At 34.6% G+C, this 20,810-nt stretch overlaps 1 protein-coding gene across 1 annotated transcript; it reads right to left on the minus strand.

Annotated features, from left to right (window-relative positions):
• Positions 1-1,060: 1,060 nt before the first annotated feature.
• LOC142344129 (uncharacterized) lies at positions 1,061-12,446 on the minus strand. The gene is made up of 3 exons (XM_075395647.1): positions 12,229-12,446; positions 2,521-2,664; positions 1,061-1,900 (listed from the first exon to the last, which is right to left on the minus strand). Exons 1-3 carry the CDS (start codon positions 12,398-12,400, stop codon positions 1,158-1,160), a joined length of 1,059 nt encoding a protein of 352 aa, XP_075251762.1. The 5' UTR covers positions 12,401-12,446; the 3' UTR covers positions 1,061-1,157.
• Between the last annotated feature and the right edge of the window lie 8,364 nt (positions 12,447-20,810).

A 20,810-nucleotide genomic window follows, 5' to 3' on the forward strand; every position in this document is an offset into this window, starting at 1 on the left:
TCCAATTTAACTGTTTTTTAAGTTGGACTGCTCTAGTGCAAAGATTTTTAGTCTTGCTCTAGTGCTGTTTCTTGCTGAACAGAAGCAAAATAATTAAAAATTCTGAATTGGTGAAAACGTAGACTTTTGAAAAGACTAATGATGAACCCATCAAAAGATCTTGATCGACTCTAATTTGCCATGAAAAGACTCTAGCTGGATCCAAGAAAAGACTTTAGGTGAACTTTTATTAGTAGCTGGTCCGTGTAATTTTAGTCAATATTGGCCCCCCTACTAGACTTTTAAGGTCTTTTCGTAAGTCGAGATCTAGACATGGGTGCGTTTTTAACAACGCTAACTGATTTACAAGAAAACGTTTTGTTTCGACAACTTGAAGGCTATCTATCATCAAACAACGTTTTTGAAGTTTGCAATGATACAAGAATTCTAACTTTAAATAGCTGCTGAATTTTTGCCTTATCTCTATGCTCCCACAAAAGTACTGTGACAAATAAAGCAGAGAAACCTTTTTAAAATAATTTGTAACGCACAAATCTTAGGTTAAAAGGAAAAAAACCCACGCTTTTTTGGGAACTTATACAAATGCTTTTTCAAGATTAATACATCAGTTTATTGCTGTTGATTTTTTTGTTTTAAAATTTGCTATCGTATTTTGAACAAGGTCAAAACCATAGAGAAGTGGATAGAGCTAGGCGGTAATGAAGACCTGACGATGATGGAATTAAAGTCCGATAATAATATGTTAATTGTTGTCTAGACACAGCTGTATTGTCTGGTTGTTTTGACCTGGATTGCGTCTTATCATGCGTAGGAGCAGCGTCTTTATCTAGTTATGAGACACAGTGGTTTTAAGTGCAAGCCAAAATATTGTTGAAAAAGTCTCGATGTTATTGTATCAAAAGTTGCGACAAAATTCAGATCCTTTCATAATATTAAACTCATACGTGGGTTCAGCAATGTGTAGCAGGAAAAGTTGCCGAACGTTTGAAGTTTTTGAGTATAGTGGCCAATGTGACTTAGATTTGAAGAACTATACTAACTGCCTTATAAAAACTGAAAGTGCCTTATAGCTTAAATTTATTTCGAATGAGTAAAATAAAACATGTCTTTGAGGAAGAAATCTGTCCTACAAACAAATATTCCCATTTATAAGAATCTTAATCCTGATCCGATTCATTTTTCTCTAAATCTATGTCTGTTGTTTTGTTCTCCTCAGAAGACGATCCTGAATGACATGGTTGCTCTTCAGTCAATGCAGAGTTATTTGCAAGTTCCGTCTTGTCTTCAATTTCGTTCACAGTTTCCTCTTCACTTGTGTCGTCATCTTTTCTTGAAGGGCTCCTTTTCTCAGTATCATTTTCATTGTTCTCATTTAACTTTTCTTTTTTTGAGGTTTTGTTCATCAGTTGTGAATAAACGTGCTTTTCGGGAATCTGCTTTTGCTCATTTTCAATTTTCCCATCTGTTCCACGCTGTATAGAAATTTCAGGTACGTACACGTTCGAATCTTCTGGTACCGTCTCAATTACTGTTAATTCATTTATGGTTCTAGAATCTTCTGGAACAATCTCCGAGATTTCAAATTCTGAAATTTGTGGGAGGTCATTTGCACCAATCGAACCATTGGGATGTTTGGGACGTGCTGGATCTTGGTTACGAGGCCTGGATTTTGCGGAAGCAATCGCAGCTCTTCCTTTTCCGGAAGCGGCTTTGGCTTGTTTCTGTTTTTTCTCCTCTTTTTGATTTCTAACAGCACAAACAGCCATAACTCCAGTGAGTACAATTATTGGAATTGATAGAATCCATGAAAGCCATGCAACTCCAGTTCCCCAGCTGACGTCAGTTTCGCGTGACGAAAACGCTGACGTCATTATTGAGCAGCCAATCAGGAGAAATAAAACTGAAATGGAATGAGAGATTAGGCAACTACCCTAGGCCTTGAAATATGGATAAACCATTGTCGCGACCAAAAATTGGTATGAAAAGGACAGCTACCAAAAAAACAAAGAAGAACAATAATGAAGAGATATTGTATCGACTTTCATGTATCTGGACTTAAATACCTGGACTGTATCTCCCTTTTTCGAGACTTTCACAGACATTCCCGAATAGTTATCTTGTACTTGTCATATTACTTTCATACTAAGTGATCAAGCAAGATTCTGTATTTTTAGTAATAAAACTTTAAGCTAGAGTATATGCAATCAGATACTGCAATCTTCTCACTTAGTAAGATTGCACTGCGGTAAGTACGCCCCATAAGATTTATTAATTTTTAACTACCGTTGCAAATGAAAGTTTATTTTTTAAGTCTATACACCTGTTTTTGATCGCAGTCATGCTATGTAGTGGCACGGGCTCTGTGATTATAGGAGACTATGGTACGGGTGGGGTGGGGGCGGGGGATTCTATAATTCATACCCTCCAGTCCTTATGCTACCTTTCACAAGGGGCGGTGATGGGGGTTGCTGTAAAAGTGTTGTGGTAAGGTAACTAGATTGGATTCCAGTTTTGACTCACAATGTGCGAAGGAGAGTATTGCCGAGAGAACTGGTGCGAAGTGAGTGTTTTTGCACAGGAGAGAGGCCAGTGTGATCGTAAGTGCGAGACAGATCACGTGATCTAACACAATGAAGGCCCGAGCACTGCGCAACTTGGCCGAATCTGAAACAGAAACTCAGAAAAGTCTTTGTCCAGATCAAAAATTACCTAGCTCTAATCAAACCGTACTCAAGCGCACACTACGTCATCCGTGAGATGAAAAGTCAAGCTTTCGAACTTTTAGTCGAGCAAAAATCTAGCAAGAGATTTTGGGTCGATATAAACTCCAGCTGTTTGCTAGAGTTGAGCTAAAATTATATCATAGCATATTTGGTTCGACTAAAGTCCTTTTATACCACTTTTTGGTCGAGCATGGTCTTTTCGTAAGTCGAGGTCCAGACCTGGGTATTTCTAAGCAACTGGCAACGGAAGAAAACCCGCGAAAAAATACTTAAATTTAGACAGGAAATAGCCCCCCCCCAATATGACTATAGAAGAGCTGCATAATTAACGACTATGGCCATACCTCGCGGGACATGGCTATGTCTCAGCGCCCCGTGGGACTTGATATGAAATTATCACAACCGAGCAAATTATATCCACCCGGAGGTTGGTGGCAGAGTAAGTCAGCGCTGAATCACGACAAAAATCATTCTGTTTTCCCCCTTCCCATTAGACTGTTCATGTCCCACTTTATAAATTATAATCTGATTTTATTTTATTTTATGCGTCATTCCATGTGCATAAAACAATTTAAGCACTGGTATTCATCTGCGCATGATTAATTGCGCGCTGCCTTTCAAAAGTGAAGTGTTAATTATAGAATGTTTGCGTTATCTTCAGAAGCTTTATTCGCGGGAGATAGTTACCCGCGTTTACTTAGATAAGGGGGCTATTTACCTCTCTCTCTCTCTCTCTCTCTCTCTCTCTCTCTCTCTCTTTCTCTGTAATAATCTCTCTAATAAAGAAAATGAACTTTTGGTGAAATATGAATTCATCCTCTCATGAATAGAAATAATATCAACAAAACATTTTGTAATAAACTTAGCAGAAAAAATGAATTGAATCATTCAGTTGTAATATTTTGCGTTTGAAATTGAGTTTGAAGCTCATTCAGGGGGTGAAACAAATTGTGATTCTCGTAACTTTTTTAGTGTAACATCAGCATCTTTCTGAATATCGGGAGTTGAAGGTCGAATTCGGAGGTCAGACACTAGAGGTTGAATCCAGAGGTCAGAATCTAGAGGTCGAACCCGAAGGCCAGAATCTGGAGATTGTTCCCGCTGACTGATATGAATGGTGATGGATGATGACCTCGACCTCCTGTCAAAGTTATCGCAGACTCTCGAACTGGTGGGATATCATCCGTGACCATAAGGGAAAATACTGGCGGCAACGGCAACAAGTTCAGGTGGATATCAATGAACCAGGAATACTTCAAAATCTCAGAAAAAAACGCAAGCAGAAGACATTTTAAAACAAACAACTCAGGAATACTAAAAACATAAAATTTTCACATTTTAAAAGGAGAACAAGTCAAAAAAAGAAAGAGAGGAAAAGTTGAATTCAACCGCCAAAAAGAAGATACGCAGTTGCAGTTAAAGACCAATAATGAACTTTTCAACAACTGACAGCACAAATGCCGCCAAATGACTGTATTCCTCACCGTAAACATCAAAGAGAAAAATAAAGGTATTGCTAAAATCTTGTCGTCCGATGAGTTTCGCACTTTTTATATATGAACCCAAATGATTTCTATAGTACATATCAATTAGAGACACTAGATTCGGATTTAGATCTTTTCCTCTCATATTACCGGCAAATCTCACGTCTACTGGCCAAGTTGCTTGCTAAAATTCTATAAGTTTTCCGCAACTGTAGTGTCTTGACTTAGAATTTGCGTCGTTGTCTCCTACTTTTACCAAAACAAAGTCAAAAGTTGACGCTTTCTGTACTAATTTCATCAAATCACTACACCGGCGTTCTTCTTTTTCATCGTATTCTGGACTAAAAAAATATTTTTTTTGTGTTAAACTGATATCTTTGCCAAAAAGTTTTGAAAAATGTACTTACATTTTATTGAAAAAAACGACCTTGCTCGAGATAAAATTTGCTGTCTCTAAGATTAGAGGCAACAATGGCCAGAACCGGTACCTGAAACTTAAAAGTGTAAAAAATAAAAAAAAAATCAATTCAATTTATCTCAGTAAACAATATCTCGATCAACGACTCAACAATTCAATCACAACAACGGGATAAAGCAAAACAACAATCAAATTTGAAATATACAACATATAAAAAAAAACCATTGGGTTTACCATTCGGACACTGGAAAAAGATAAACTGAAATAGACTGATAAACACTGGGATTGCCAACCCACGGGTGAAGCCCGAAGCTTGCACTACTACTACTACTTCTATTGCTACACATCAGCTATCTCTGACACGCACATCGTTCTCCTTCCCTCTTCTTCCTCCACCGACCTCCGCCTCCAACCTCCACCGGAATCCACCACCGATCTCCGCCATCGACCTCCACTGACCTCCAGCGATCTCCCCCCACGTACCTACACCAACCTCCGCAACCGACCTCCACCGACCTTCACCACCGACCTCCGCCACCGACCTCCACCAACCTCCACCGACCTCCGCCACCTACCTCCGCCACCGACCTCCGCCACCGACCTCCATCACCAACCTCCGCCACCGACCTCCGCCACCGACCTCCGCCACCGACCTCCGCCACCGACCTCCGCCATGGACCTCCGCCACCGACCTCCGCCACCAATTCCACCCATAAATATAAATGCACCAATACATGGTATAGTTGGAGCTAGAATAGCTTTTTGGGTTATCGGCACTTTAAAAGACTCATGCATGTGATCGAGTCATTCAAAGTTTTCATAATTTGCTATTTTTTATGTACAGTCCAATGATGAGAGAAATATAAAACATTTTGCGCAGTGTTGGCCGAAAATTAAATGAGGCTGCGAATAAGAGGGACAGACTAGGATGTTTCTTAAAGGAGTCTGGGCCGACTGGCAAAAAATTTTTATACTGCTATTTGTCTGGTAGAGTAATGGTTTCAATTAAAAGTCAATGGTACAGCAATGAAACTCACTGCGACCAGGATCCGGGAACCAAAATTCAACATTAAAATGGGTTTTATTTCCATGCGGGATTTATTCCGTGGGGTTTTATCCCCTATCTAAATCTAAGTGGTTCTTTTCTCCCTGGCGGTTTTTTTCCTATACACTTCCGTAACAGTAAACGGGAGATACTCAATGGATTTTCTTTGTTTCGTGAGACCTCAATTGTTTTTCAAAACAACAAGAAAAAACTTCATTCTGCAGTCTCAGAAAAAATGAAGGCTCTTTTTCGAAGACTTATGAATTAGCTCATACTGAAAACTTAAAGGATAGGCCAGGAGGCAAACCCACCATTGAGACATTTGCAGTATTTATTTGTCCATTTGTCTTCGTCCTGAAGCTTTTTCATTATGGACACTGTGATGCAAAATTAAAATCCCGGCCAATTTATTCTCGTCGGAATGTGGATAGTAAGTGTATACAAGGAAGCAATATTTTAACATTTTTTAATGCGATAATCTTGATGAATGCACAGGGAGGCGTTGAATTTATTCATCTGTAAACGCTATTTCAGAACTATTTGGCAGCTTGAAACTTATTATTGTCGTGCCATACCAGTTCATCTCGTTTTAAAGTGTCAAACAAGGCGGCTCGGTAATGTGCAATGGCACATAAGGTTCCGACCCCGCCCATCCACAATTTTGTGGATGGGCGACCAAATGAGGAACAGATAGAAAAACCCAAAAATTATTTTTTGCGAATCCCAAAAAAGCCCAAGTCTTTTTCAAAAAATTCCGTATGAACGATAAGATAACCTCCAAAACAAATAACTCAGTGGAGTAAAAATTGATGCATTAGATTGCTGTAATATGTCAATATTAAGAGAGCGAGTCAAAACGAACAGCAAAATCAAACAACAACAACAACAAACATTAATTATATCAAAAAATTTATGTCCCTCTTAAAAACTAAATTTAATAACAAAGTCAACATACCGTCAGATAAACCTGAAACTAAACAAAAATAACTTAAAAATCACCACAAAACATATGCGACCAGTCCATAGAAAGGTTGGGTAATAATTATACAAAAAAGAACAAAAACAGAAAAGTAAAAAAAAATTAACTTTTTTTTTGAAACAATTAACTTCAAAGTAATAAATACCATTAGGAATAAATTAATATTACCACAAATTTGCGATTACCACTGCTTCTATAGAAGGGCATTAGGACCTGACCTTATTCATTTTTTAGAGCGGCTAAAAACAACAACAAAGAACAAACAAAATTTAAATTGAAACTTGCCAGAAAACGCTGTCAAAACCGTCAAGCCAAATTTTGGCACTCAAAATATATTTGATTGCGCCTTCTTCAAACAGTTATAATGTAGTACGTGGCCATTCATTAGTAAGACTAGGTAACAAGTAGACAAAAAAGCGGAGTGCTAAAGTATGTAACACTTTTAATTTTTTTTTCGAAACAAAATTACATTCAATGTCATGAAAGGCATTAATTACAAAAAGAACTATTTAAATATCGTCGTTTTTTCATGAAAAAGAAACCCTCGAGACCTGTAATTATCCAGAATATTTCTTGCATCTACAAAAAGAACGTCAAATATGACAAAAATCAAATTAATTTAATTTTTTTTTGTGAAAAAGCGGTGTCGAAGCCAGTAAGGTCATAACAAAATCTTTAAAAAAAGATTTTTGGACACTAATCCCTTTTATTCCCTTGACACCCATAATGTCATATTTGACCTGTAATCAACTAACGAGATTAGGTAACAAAAAGAAACATAAAAAGAACAAAATTGCGAAGTTAAAAAATTATTTTTTAATTTTGGAAAACGATGGGTTTGAAAGTCATAAAAGCCATCAGCTATCTGCTAATATCAGAATATCGGTTTTTCTATTCTTCCATGAAAAGCCAATGAAAGCTATCACTAAACAGGAAATTTCATACGACCGAAACGACAAAGTATAAATGACAGTTAAGACAAAATTAAAAAATTCAATTGATTTCTTCAAGAAAGAGGCGTCGAGGCCATTAAAACGATGATTTATATCTTTCAAGATTTTAATATGTTCAATTGTGTTTTAATTTGAATGCTAATAAGGTGACATGAGAACTGTCAATAATGTGATAATGTGACAAAATTAGAAAACATGAAAAACTGGCAAATATCAAAACAAACAAAAATCTAAAATCTTGTAGTATCAAAGCCAGAAAACAATAATTTCAGGCTTAAAACTGCAACCGAGAATAAATGTTAACTCAGTAGAAAGAAGAAGCAGTCTTTTTTTGCTGACACTAAGCTGGAAGTTGAACAAATTAAGAAAAAAATAGAGGAAAAGTTAATTAAGCCATTATTTATTGAAAAGTCAATTATTTTTAAAAAAACCACCATAAACTTTCAATTAAAAAACTAAATGAATTAGCCTGGAGCTGTTTCGCAAGCGAATTGGTTGGACCTATCACTCCTGAGCTTTGATTTGATATGTTCTGTTCTTTATTATTAAAAAAAAGTCTTTTTTTAAAAAAAAAAGACCGACTGATTACAACCCGATTTTTTTTTGGATTGTAACAGTCCAAGAATGGCCCAAAACTACCCCTGTTAATACTTATTGTCCGTTAAGAACAATTGATTTTTCAAATGTTGTAGATATAGATAATTTCTGAGTTGAAACTCAAAATAAATTTTGCATTTTTGATAATCAACGAGTAAAGTTAGCAAAAAACGGCAAAGTTTTAACTACAAGGCACTCTCTGCGGACTCTGAAGTAGAAATAGCCCCCCTCTGAGTCTACAAAGATTGTATGAGTGTTGTTTGGGGGTGTACTGTAGGCAAATTTAATCAAAGTTGACTAAAGTAGCTTATTTCGTGCTGTTGTTGATGAAAAAGGCTAAATTTTGAAATGTTTATCCAGATTTTTTGACCAAAAAATTAAATCAAAACAATCAAAAATGCTTGTTCGTCTTCAAAAATGAAATCAACGACACTATTCTTAAAAATTATAACAAATTTTAGCAAAATTGACGAAAATTTAGGCAAAAATTCCGGAAAATGTGAATAAAAACAACGTGAATTCACTCTTCTTTTCTCAGAAGTTTAAGCCTCGATAACTCCCTGTAGAAAACGAAAATTAAAAAAATCTTTTTAATTCCATATTCTACGCTGAACGAGCTTTCTAATGATACCAGTCTCAACTCTCTACGATGAATATATCGAGCGGCGAAAATTCACTGAACAAAAAAAAAACCCAGTTGAGTATATAGTTCCTCCCCCCTCAAGAGGGTCGGAACAATTAGTCTAAAAATATGTATGAAAGAAGTTTACAAAAATATATTTTGCGTTTTTCCTTTCTTTCTTCAATTTTAAGGAAAAAGGACTTTTTACGGTTTCACTATGAGCATGTTTCTCGACACGCTGTTATAATGACAAGAACTGTTTTAAAAAGTTCAGATAACTGTAACTCCTCTTCTATTTCCCAAAATAGAACAAAAACATTCGTGATAAGTTTTGGGAATCTGAACGGGCTCTGAACAGTATTTCAATTGAAACTTTTTTTCCAAATCATAGTTCTGCGATGTATGGGCCGTTGATATTTTGGAAACTGAACGGTCTGATTGTAGAGCGTTTGGTTCCAAATCTTATCAGCAGTTCTATCGAATGTTGGAAAAGCGTTTAATTACTTCTTATTTATTGCAGCCTGTTATTGCAGTAGCACTGCTGATTATAAAGCTTGTAGTTGTGACCAAAAAAGACTTCGCGCTATCTCCTGGAGATCTAGATATTAGTTTATGTCATCTATGAAAGTTTTAGTCATAAAATTTTCATAGGATAAAAATTTGAAATATAACATTTTTAAAAAGAGTCCCAACAAGTTGTAAAACTAAAATTAAAAAAAAATATACAAGATCCATTACTCATTGACTCATCAAAAACATGTAAACATCCTGCAACGAATTTGTGCATCGTTTTGGGGACGAGTTCTAGACAAAAAACTTCATAAGGCAACAAATATTTCACTAGCTTTTAGCCGTGAGAATTTTAACATTGTGAAGTTTGTAGCCATAGAAGTAACCCAGAGATTGTGAGTGTTACCTGATAAAAACTGTGCAAAATTTCTTCATTGAGCCAGCTTGAAATGCAACACAGAAAACTCGAATGACAACCTACAAGTGAAAAGATTTCAAATGTAATATGTCTCTACGACAAAAAAACTTCATTTGAATTACTCAGAACGTTTCCTCAATTTTGCTGAAGTGATAAACAAGAACAAAACTCTCAGAAAATAATGCAGACCAGTCTTTTTGTTCATTCGCAATTGCACGCTTTCAGAAAATGTCCTCCACCAACTCTTTCAAGCTCTCTCAATAGATTTTTTTTTACTAAAATTTGTTCAAAATTTAATTCATGTTGATATCGTGTACACTGATATTTTGTTTCATTTTTGCTCATTGAAGTGAATTTACTCTAATCTGTAGATTTTAAAATTGAAGGGAACGTATTTCATCAGATAAAAAATAAATTCCACTTGAAGAAATCAGATGGTCTTTTGTTCCTATAAACTAAAAAACAAAGACTAAAACTCAATGTTTCTTAAGATTGCATTAATAAATTTTTTGGATTAATTTTAATTTTGCAAGATCAACGAACTGAAAACTGAACGAAACAATTTTGACCCTTCAAATTGAAACAAATGTGGTGAAACAGAGTTCACAGATCTATAGTTTGAAACCTCCAGAAAAAACACCAGTCTAATTTCAATAGAAAATATAGAATCTGTTCGAAGAAACCATTTCAAAGCAATCAGAGGCTTGGTCTAGTAGCATGATTTGGGATATTTGTTTAAACAATGGATGTTTAATAATATGCACAACAATTTTTAGGTTAAACCACTCGAGGCATGAAGAAATACGCTAAGCAAGTTTTAGTTGTCTAATTCGAATAAGGGCTTTTTTCAAATCACGTTTTTATTTATTCTTCAAGATTACCAGTTTCTAAAGATTTTTTGTCCGGCTGCTTTGTTTTATGCATTTTACACCCACATTCAAAGAGACGAAACAATTTTGACCCTTCAGATTGAAACAAATGTGAGCAATGAAAAATATAAGGTGCACAATGAAAAATATAAGGTGAGGACTAAAATTGACAAATATACACAGCAAATGTCTCAATCATAAGTTTGCCCTCCTAGTGTATCCATTATTTTTTTAGGTTGAGCTATATCATAAGTCTTTGAAAAAAAACGTTCAATCTTTTAGGCTACAAGAATCAAGTGTATTTTTGTTGTCGTTTTAAGAAACAGTTGAGGTCTCACGAAACAAAGAAGAGCCAATGACGGCATCATATTTGTTGTTCAGGAGAAGTACCCACGTTTAGATTTTGACTTTGGAAAAGATCAAAAACATGTCGAAAAAAGATCGTAATCGACACAAATAATCTTAAAATGACTTCAATTCAAGTTTTGCGAACAGCTGGACAGTAAAACAAATTAATGAAGAGCGAGTTTTATTCCGTCCTAATCGTCAAGCTCGACTTCTGCTGTACTGAAAAAGTTCAAACTTGGCCTATGCTCAGCCCGACTTATCATGCTCGACTCTTGTATAACTAAAAATTTTGAGGCTGAATTATGTTCGCTTTAGCCAAAAGTGTACAGCTTTACTTTTGTTCTACTCAAAAAAACCAAAAAAAAAGAATACTGGTTTGAGTCATTGCGTAATCATGAGTCAATGGTAAATCTTCACCTGACTCGGAAAAATATCGTGCAACTTTATTGCTCACATAACCTTATAACATAGACTGCGAGTGTGATTTTTTTTGATCGGCTGCAATCCTGAAGAGATACTTATCAAAAAATGTTCATAGTTCCTCAAAATTGAATATTCATAACTTTAAAAAGGAACAGCACTGAACATTTGAAGGTATCCATGGCTAAGAGTTAGATGGCCGTTACAATTAAACTGTAGGTTCATTCAATCAGGTAATGCGAGAATAAAGTCCAGCTGAGCTCTATCATAAGAATTATAAAAATTCTTAAGTTTAGGGTAATTTTTGAACCTTTTTACAATAGGTGTGAATTGGTTCAGAAGCAAAAAATATCCTGAAGAAAAGCAAAAAACTGTTAAAAGAAACCAAACTTATGAAAAAAATTCTGCCCAACCCATGAAAAGACCATGCTCGACCAATTAATTGCCCTTGGCTCAAACTTTGTAATGCGTTCTCTTCACCCATGAAAGGACCATGCTAAAACCAAAACTCTCATGAATAGATTCGGAAGCCCTTCAATGTAATCTTATTCAGGGAAATCACTGCGAAATATTCTAAAAGTTATGAAAAAAATGTGCTGAAAATGCGCTGAAATTATGTAAGAGTTGCGCTGAAGATACGCTGAAATTTCAAAATTTCAGCGCATCCCAACTTTTCAGAGCATTTCAGTGCCTTCGGCGATTACTTACAAATTTTAAGCGCATTCAGCGCATTTGTTGCAAAAAATGCGCGGAAACGGCGCTAACATCTCGATCCGGGAAAAAACTAATCGTAAGTACTGAATACTCATGGTTACTGAGACGAAGATCGGCTATCAACTAACCGTGACTAGAGCATCCACTGATGTAAAATCCGCCCGAACACCTCCGCCAAATTCCACCGTGATTTTCTCCGCTCTCGTAACCATTCTTTGAGTGTGCGAAACAAGAGAAAAAGAAACTGAAAAATATCAAAACGAGAGAAACTATAACGAACAAAGTTTGCTTGTTCTTCATTTTTGTTCTTCAAAATCAAAATGCTGTTTAAGATTTACATTTTTTAAATTACACTCAAACATTGCTGATAATTTTTAATACTGCGAGCAGATGACATGAACAAAAAAATACTTTTATGACTGTCTCTAGTTATGCTTGTTAATTTGCTTCAGAGATGTTTTTGAGCATTCACGAGAGTTAATTAAATAGTCGTCAAATTTGATATGACGTTTGACTGTTGAATTTAAATATTCTAATGCTGCGTTATAGTCTATGCCAAAGATGCAGAGAAAAAAGATAACAAAATCGAATAGATTGAGATAGACTGCAGAGATATGCATATTTTTGTAATATAAACGAAAAATTGTGCCTTCAAAAGTATTTAAGAACTTTCCTTAGCAGTTGTTGACTTCAGATAAAAGTAGAAAGCATAAATATCCAAAAATTATCTAATATCGCGCGTTGGAGTTTCTTGGCAGTCATAAAAAGATTATATATAATGACAAAAATTTTATAGTTCATTTCACTTTCTCGCCAGCTTCATGGCTTTAAAGAAATCACATTTGATCGTTCAATTAAACAAAAAAACGAAAATGTACAGTTCTGTGAAGGTTCACGAGATAAAGCCTCTGAGAAGGCCCGGTGCGGCTCTAGATGAACTGGGACGGTAATCTGCTAAGATTTTGCGAGACTCTTGCGAGAAACGGTTATTTATCTGATAAGATCTTGTAAGAGTCTTGCAAATAACGGTTATCTGTTAAGACAGGTACAAGAATCTTACCAGTTTAGCGTTTTTGGTTAAAAAAACTCAAAAAATCCTGTTTCATTGGAAAACACAACAGATGCAAAAATTTTGAAGCACATATTGAACTAACTAAAAACATTGGTGTTTGTAAGCATGGCTATTATTCATAATTTCTATGGCGCTCAATTTACAAACTCTGTGGTCATATTTTGCCTTCCTTGAGAAGGCATCGCCTGGTTTCTTATCATTTGTCAATTTTATTAAAAACAGTAAGCACAAAAACAGCACCAAACAAATGAGAAGCAAAATACATCAGAGATGGATCATCAGTCCAATAAAACTGTCTTCTTTATAGTTTAAAATAGTAAACAGTGTTTGCGGTAGACCGCAGGCACATATAGAGGACTTCAAATTACAAGCTATAGAATGATTTTTTGTTGTAGTAGTTTTTTAAGAGTCTTACAAAGTTGACATCTAACAAATCATATCTGATGTTTATATGGAAACTAAGAACTCATTTGTGATCCTGCACAACTACTGAAAAACCAAATATGATCCTGCATGAGCAGAGTTAAATATTTCGAATCTTATATGAACAAGGAGGCTCAGTAATGTGCATTTGCACATAAAGTTCCGAACCCGCTCATCCACATAAGAACAGATCGAAAACCCAAAAATTTCGTTCTTTTTTCAAAAAAATGTGTATATACAAAAATATCCCCTCCAAAGCAAAAACATCAGTGGACCAAAAAATGCCAAATGAGATTGATGAGAGCTGCCATTATTAAGAAAGCGAGGCAAAAACACAACAACAATAATCATTTTTTACATCCAAAATTTTATGTCCACTTTTTTTAAAAAAAAAATTATCACAAAGTCAAGATAGCGTCAGATAAAATTGAAACTGAGAAAACAAGTTGTATGTTACTCGAAAAAATATGGACAGTCAAGAACAAGGCTCGGTTACAATTAGACAAAAAAGAAAAAAAATAGAGTAAACAAATTCGTTTATTTTTTTAAAAACAATCAAATTCAAATTGAGGAGAACCATTTCATATCATCCAAAATTATCCAAACGTTGTGTTATCAACGATGTTAATATCAGGGCATTAGGACCTGTCTTTATATTTTTTTTGCGGTTACAACAAGAACAACAAATAGAGCCAACAAACAAAAATTCAAATAAATTTTCTGATAAAACGCTGTCGCAGCCGCAAAGCCATTTTAGCCCTTCAAAAAATGATCTGTTGCTTCTTCAGTGAACGTTTTTAATGTGTTATGTGACTTTTCATTAATAAGACTAGGTAAAAAGTTGTCAAAAAGCGAAAAACTCTTAAAACCAACAAGTAATTTAGTGTTTTTCGAAAAAAATAATTTCAAAGCCATGAAAGCAATTGGCTACAAGTTGAAATATTTATATAATTTTGTGTATTCGTTCGAAGGAAGCCCATGGGATCCGCATTTATTAGAAATATGTCTTATGCTACAAAAACAACGTCAAAAATAGACAAAAATCCAAAATTAAATTACTTTTTTTTCTAATAAACCGTGTCAAAGCAGGTACTGTCAAAACGAAATCTTAACAAACTTAATCTTTTTTACACTCGCGCCTTCAGTCAAGGCCAAAAATGTCATATGTGGTTATTAGTCAACAAGACTAAGTAAAACAACACACAAAAAGAACAAAAAAGCAAAGTAAAAAAGTGTTAATTTATATAATTGTTTTCAAAGTAGTGAAAGCCATCAGCTATCTGCTGAAATCAGAAAATAGTCTCATCTAATCTTCCATGAAAATCTAGTGAGACCTGTAATTCTCCGAGAAACTTCATGCGACTAATAGAATAAGTGAAAACCACAGTTAAAGACAAAAGTAAAAAAAATTTAAAATTTTTTTCGTGAAAATCGTGTCGAAGTAGTAAAAATCATAATCTGTACTTTTAAAATTTTTATATGTCCAATTTTTCTTATCTTGGACAACAGATGTGAACTATCAATAATGTTACAATATGAAAAAAAAACGAGAAGAAGATGTTAAGAATGGGCAAATGCCTAAAAGTCAAAAAATTATTGATAAATTTGGTGGTATCAGAGCCTTAAAATCATAAATTAACGCTTGAAAACCCAAAAAATGTTTTATTACAATTCAGTAGAAAAAAACATTCTTTCTATGCAGACACTAAGCTACTAGTTGACCATAATAAGAGAACAATAGTGGCAAAGATTCAAAAGCACTTGTTTATGTAAAAAATCGAATAATTTCAAAAGTCAAAACGACTTCAAGCTTTCTAGTAAATAACAAGAATTTTAATTTTGAACTGTTTAGGAAACCAATTGGACTGATCACCAGTGAGCTTCGATTTGAATTGTTCTGTCCTTTAACTAAAAATAAAAGATCGATTTTGTTATTGAAAACAGACAGACAGATTACAAGCCGATTAATTTTTGGATTGTAGCAGTCCAAAATTGGACCAGAACCAGTCTTGCGGTTGCTGATCATCCATTAAGAATAATTAAATAATTCAAATTTGATATACATAGATAGCCTGAGATTTATAAAAATCAAAAAATGTTTCCTTTTTGATAATCATGGAGATAAGTTAGCAAAAAACGGCCAAACGTTAATTCCAGAGCGCTCTCAATGGAAGTGGATGTAGGATCAACCCTTTGAGTTTACAAAGATCATGTTAGTGGTTTTTTGGTGTGCACCTCCGGCAAATTTAATCAAAGTGGAACAAAGAAGCCTATTTCGTGCAATTTTTGATGAAAAAAGCAGAATATTGAAATATTTACCCAAAATTTTAGCCAAACGAAAAGTAAATCGAAATAGTGAAAAATGTTTTTGTCCTTGAATGTAAAAAAAGCAACACTATTGTTAACAATTTTAACATGATTTAACAAAATTGACTAAATTTTCTGATAAAACTTTCGGAAAATGGGAATATAATAAACGCAAATCAATCTCATTATTCACAAAATATAAACCTCGGTATATCGGTAAACAAAACGAAATTTAAAAAACTCTTTGTGTTTCCATATTCTGCGCCGGATGGGCTTCTCACAACTCTCTACGATGAATATAGCGATCGGTCAAATTTGTTTGAACAAAAATTCCGTTGAGTATATGCTTTCTCTCCCCCCCCCCTCAAGATGGGTCAGAACAATTTTAAGAATTACAAACATGAAACTAAACACTACTTAAGCTCTCATATCTCTGCAAGTTGTGATCTGCGAGGTTATTTCCTCACTCTAAAACTCAATTTCAAAAAAAATTCCAAACTCCAAAACTCTCCTACGTTCATAGAAACTATTTATAATTAAGTAGGATTCCGAAAAAATGTAATGACATCTCTTTTTCCCTCATGGGCATTCTTCTCACAACTCCCTTCTGGGCATTGCGAGACACAGGTAGTGATTTAGCTGAGCCTATGTGTTTTCTATTGAATGAATTTATAAAAACAGAAAAATTCTCTGCTGAACTCAAAAGAACCGACATCACTCCATTTTTTAAAAAGGAGACCTTGATGATCCTCTAAACTACCGACCAATTTCGTTAACACCAGCATTAGCAAAAGTTTTTGAATCTCTTATAAAAAAAACTGATGAATATGTTCATAAGAATGCCCTGCTTTCTAAAACACAGTTTGGTTTAAGAAAAAAAATTCTACAACAGATGCGCTTGCTTATTTAACTGAAAAAATACGATGCAACAAAAACGAGAAAAAACTACTGCAACAGCATTTTTAGAGCTTTTGACTCCAATAATCACGAGCTCATGATTCAAAAGCTTTCCATTTTTGGATTTTCGATACCAGCTCAAAATATAATTATCAGGCATTTTTCAAACAGAACACAAAGAGTCATAATCAATATTGTTAAATCAGGGTTGATTGAAGTGGCTCAATGTGTTCCGCAGGGAACAGTCTTAGGTCCTCTCTTGTTCAATCTATATGTTAGCGATCCTAGCAACTTTTTGTCATGTGAAACAATACAATACGCAGATTACACAGTCCTATTAAGCTCTCATTATGAAATTCTCAAATGCAAAGACGAGCTTGAGAAGGCCATAGGAAAAAGCCTACATTTTTTTTAAATTACATCACCTCAAGATCAATCCGGTAAAAACAGAGTTTATTATTTTTGGTAGCGCTAACCCTCAAGACGAAACGATATTAAAAGTTGGAGACAAATTAATAAGTTCGAAAGCGGAAATCAAATATCTCGGTGTTTATACTGACAAAGACCTCAAATATCAAAAACAATTAAAAGTTCTTTTGTCAAAAGTGGCCCAGGGCATTAAATGCATATAGCATTCAGGAACTTAATTCCCACCGGATACAAAAAACTATTTTGAACTCTTTTGTTCTCAGTCATGTTCAATATTCTTCTGTTTTACTTGCAAGCATCAATCAACATCTCATAACAACACTAGAAAATCAGTTGTTTTCACAGACAAAATTTGACTCATACTCAGATCTTAAAAGAACCTTGGTATACTACCTATTTCGCTGCTTTTTGATTACAGGGCTGCCACTTACGGTCATAGCATCTTGAATAAAATGAAGCCTGCCTGCTCAAGCTCAGCTTTAAAATTACCAACCGCAAGTTTTATATACACGAGCGAACTCATAAATATTTTACCCAGACAATTTCAAAATGCAATTTGCATGAAAAAAGTATTAATAAAAGGGGTATTCTGCAGCACAATTCTTTCCCAAGAAGTTATTTGTCAATGTAATACAGTCTTGCAAAGAAGAAATATGAGCAGTTTTTTCTTAATGAATACAAGAAGGACCCGAAGAAAACCCAACATGGTTCAATTACTTGGAAACATTTTAAGTTCAATTAAATTTCTTTCTGTTTTGTAGTGAAATCATGTTACTGTCGTCCCTTCCTTCCAATACAAGTGACTTCTCGATTCGGTCGATATCTTAGTTTTTATAAATTATTAGTTTCTCTGTTGTTATTATCAATATTCTACGCTGCCTATCTCTGTAAATTTTACTATGACTGAAGCAATTACAAATATTAGGAGAAATACAGTGTTCTTTTTTATATCCGAGATATTTTTTTATTTCCAGTGACGTTTGTCATAACTAAAACCATGTTGGGAGGTGTTGAGTGATTTCTGAATGATTGCTATAGAAGCACACAAAAAATGTTACCTAGTATGTTGAGCTGCATGTTTAATTGAAAACCAATCGATACGACCCTCTTCATTCATATTTTCCGCATTGTTCGGTGCATATATTTTAGGCGCCAAAGGTTTAACTTGAGTTCAAATTGACGAAATTTGATTGAAAACATTGATTGAAAATCAGATTTTTCTTGAAATAGTCAAAGATGATGACTTGAGATCGCTCTATCGGTGTTTAATTCAGGGTATTTAGAGACCCTAAAAACATCAGTGCAACTGCTTCGCAGTTATGAGATTAAAAACGAACGATTCATTTTGAACAGATCAAGGTTGCGAGAGGCGTAATTGTGATGCCAGTTGGGTCAAAGTGGCCAAAGAGAAGATATTTGACCTTTAAAGAAAAGAGGTTTTTTCACATTAGGTTTTTAATCGTGCATGATACTAAACAATAACACCAGATTAACTCATCATTCAAAATTCATGGTAAAGTCACCAAGATATGTTTCCTAGAATTCAAACATTGTCAACTTATTTGACTTTTTGAGTTATCGCTTGTCATAAAATAAATAAATGCTAAATATTGCTAAACCGGGTCGAGGTTTGGCGGTGAATTTTCGTAAGAAATGCGGTGAAATGCGGTGAAAAAAAATTTTACCGCGTATCTCTTACGTCGTTTTGCGGTGAATAGCGGTGAATTGTTTATTTTCACTGCGTTCTCAGTATTCTTATAAAAATGAATCTTCCCTACCCGGGTTCGAAACTGCGACCTCCTGCATGCCTTCATCTGCTTATTCCACTGCGCCAACTTTCACTTCCAAACTCAATATTTCTTATGAATTTAAATCAGATTGAGTAAACGTTGGAAAGCAAATGCGGTGAATTTTGGTAAAAAACGCAGTGAAATGTGGTGAATTATTTTTTTTCACCGCATTCACCGCTTTCACCGCATTTCTTACATTAATTTGCCAAAAAATTTCATGCGTTGAATTTTTGTAAGAAAGGCGGTGAAATTTGCGGTGAATTTTTGTAAGAAATGCGCTCAATTGCGGTGAAATATTTATTGCCACCGCAATCACCGCAAAATGTCAAGAGAAAAAAAAATTGTACACTTGAAAATGTTTTTCTAATAATATTACAATTTCGTGTATGATTTGTAACATAAGAGCAGAAACTACAGATATTAAACTTCCCAAATTTTTTTTTGGTTCTTGCCTGAATTGCTGCGGCAAGACAATCTGAATTGTGATGCTTATAAACTCATTGAAAATTTTGAACGAGCTCTGCCAAACGATGTTCTAATGTTTTCTCTGGAGTATTATTTAAAACTTCTCCAAAAATCTTGGCGCCTGACCTAGGCTCATAATAAAACATGTTTGGTACTTTGTGTAATACTGTGTAATTTGATCAGTGACTTATCACTAATAGAATTGAGATAAATTTTTAAACAAAAAAATAGTTTATACTCTTGTTAAGTATGCAATGCATAAATGATTTCTTGATAATCACACTGAGAACGAAGATATCCTTGATTTGGCAGAACGCATTGAACGAGAAATTTTTGACAGATGCTTCATACCATTTGTTTCTTATCTGATTACAAAATGTTTCAGGAATTCTCTGTAAGTCAGCTACAGAATGTGGACAAAGATTAACCAGAACTGATAGTCTTTTCTAATAATAAATAGGATCGTTAAGATTATTGACTGTGATACTAGTCAATTGAGCCACAATTGTATGTCTATCAGCTTACTTAGGCAACTGCGGTGCGATTGCCGAACTTGAGATATTGATTTTGAATTCCAATTTAAAAATCAAGCATTCGCGACGCGAAAGGCTATTCTGTACAAAAGCTTACTTTTGAAAAGCAGTTGACTGAATTGAATTACAACTGAGATATTTGTGCGCAAATGAGAATAGTGAAACTAACGATTAATCAAAACTAGATGAAGAGGAAGTTAACAAAATTATGAGTTTATTCGCGCACGGGGGAAATAAGTATTTGTTTATAGGTATGATCAGACAGTTTCCTGTCTACTCACTGAACAAACATGAAATGATCATCAAATGGCAAATGATAAAATGAACTAAGCTAACTGATCTTGAGAAATGAGGAAAGGTTGACTCAGAACTAAATAAGGTAATGGATATTCTAATGAGAAATATCCAGTCCGCATGACATTTCCCCCTGTTGAAGAAATTGATAAAATTTAATAAAATGAAATCAGAAAATTAGTTCTTATTCACCGGTTATATACTAATAAAATATTAATATATTAAGATGAAATATATACAATTTGGGGAATTTTTTAAATAATCTTATTCAGAATTTTCTGATTGTTGTTCTGCCGCAAGTACTACCATTTGCATTCCATTGGCAAATTGGGATTAGGATCCACTGACCATCTTTCATTGAGGTTTCTAGGGGAGGCTACACCAATGAACGTTGTATCTGAGATAGGAATTTCAATAGAATTTCCCTGCGTTTTCTGTATATTTTGAATGATGGACTGAGTTTGTTGATCAGAAGCCTTTTTTCGCTTATTTAGTTGTCT

This window comes from Convolutriloba macropyga, chromosome 8 (genome assembly GCF_964194025.1).
Source record: "Convolutriloba macropyga chromosome 8, txConMacr16.3, whole genome shotgun sequence".
NCBI classification, from domain to species: Eukaryota; Metazoa; Xenacoelomorpha; order Acoela; family Convolutidae; genus Convolutriloba; species Convolutriloba macropyga.

Bases quoted from the DNA above. Each gene is read 5' to 3' on its own strand.
- LOC142344129 (XM_075395647.1), bottom strand. From the start codon at position 12,400: ATGAAGAACAAGCAAACTTTGTTCGTTATAGTTTCTCTCGTTTTGATA. The intron at 2,665-12,228 runs GTTAGTTGATAG...TTTCTGTTTCAG, and splicing joins CAGTGGATGCTCTAGTCACG to ATTCGGCCAAGTTGCGCAGT. The intron at 1,901-2,520 runs GTGAGTCAAAAC...ATTCCATTTCAG, and splicing joins AATACTCTCCTTCGCACATT to TTTTATTTCTCCTGATTGGC.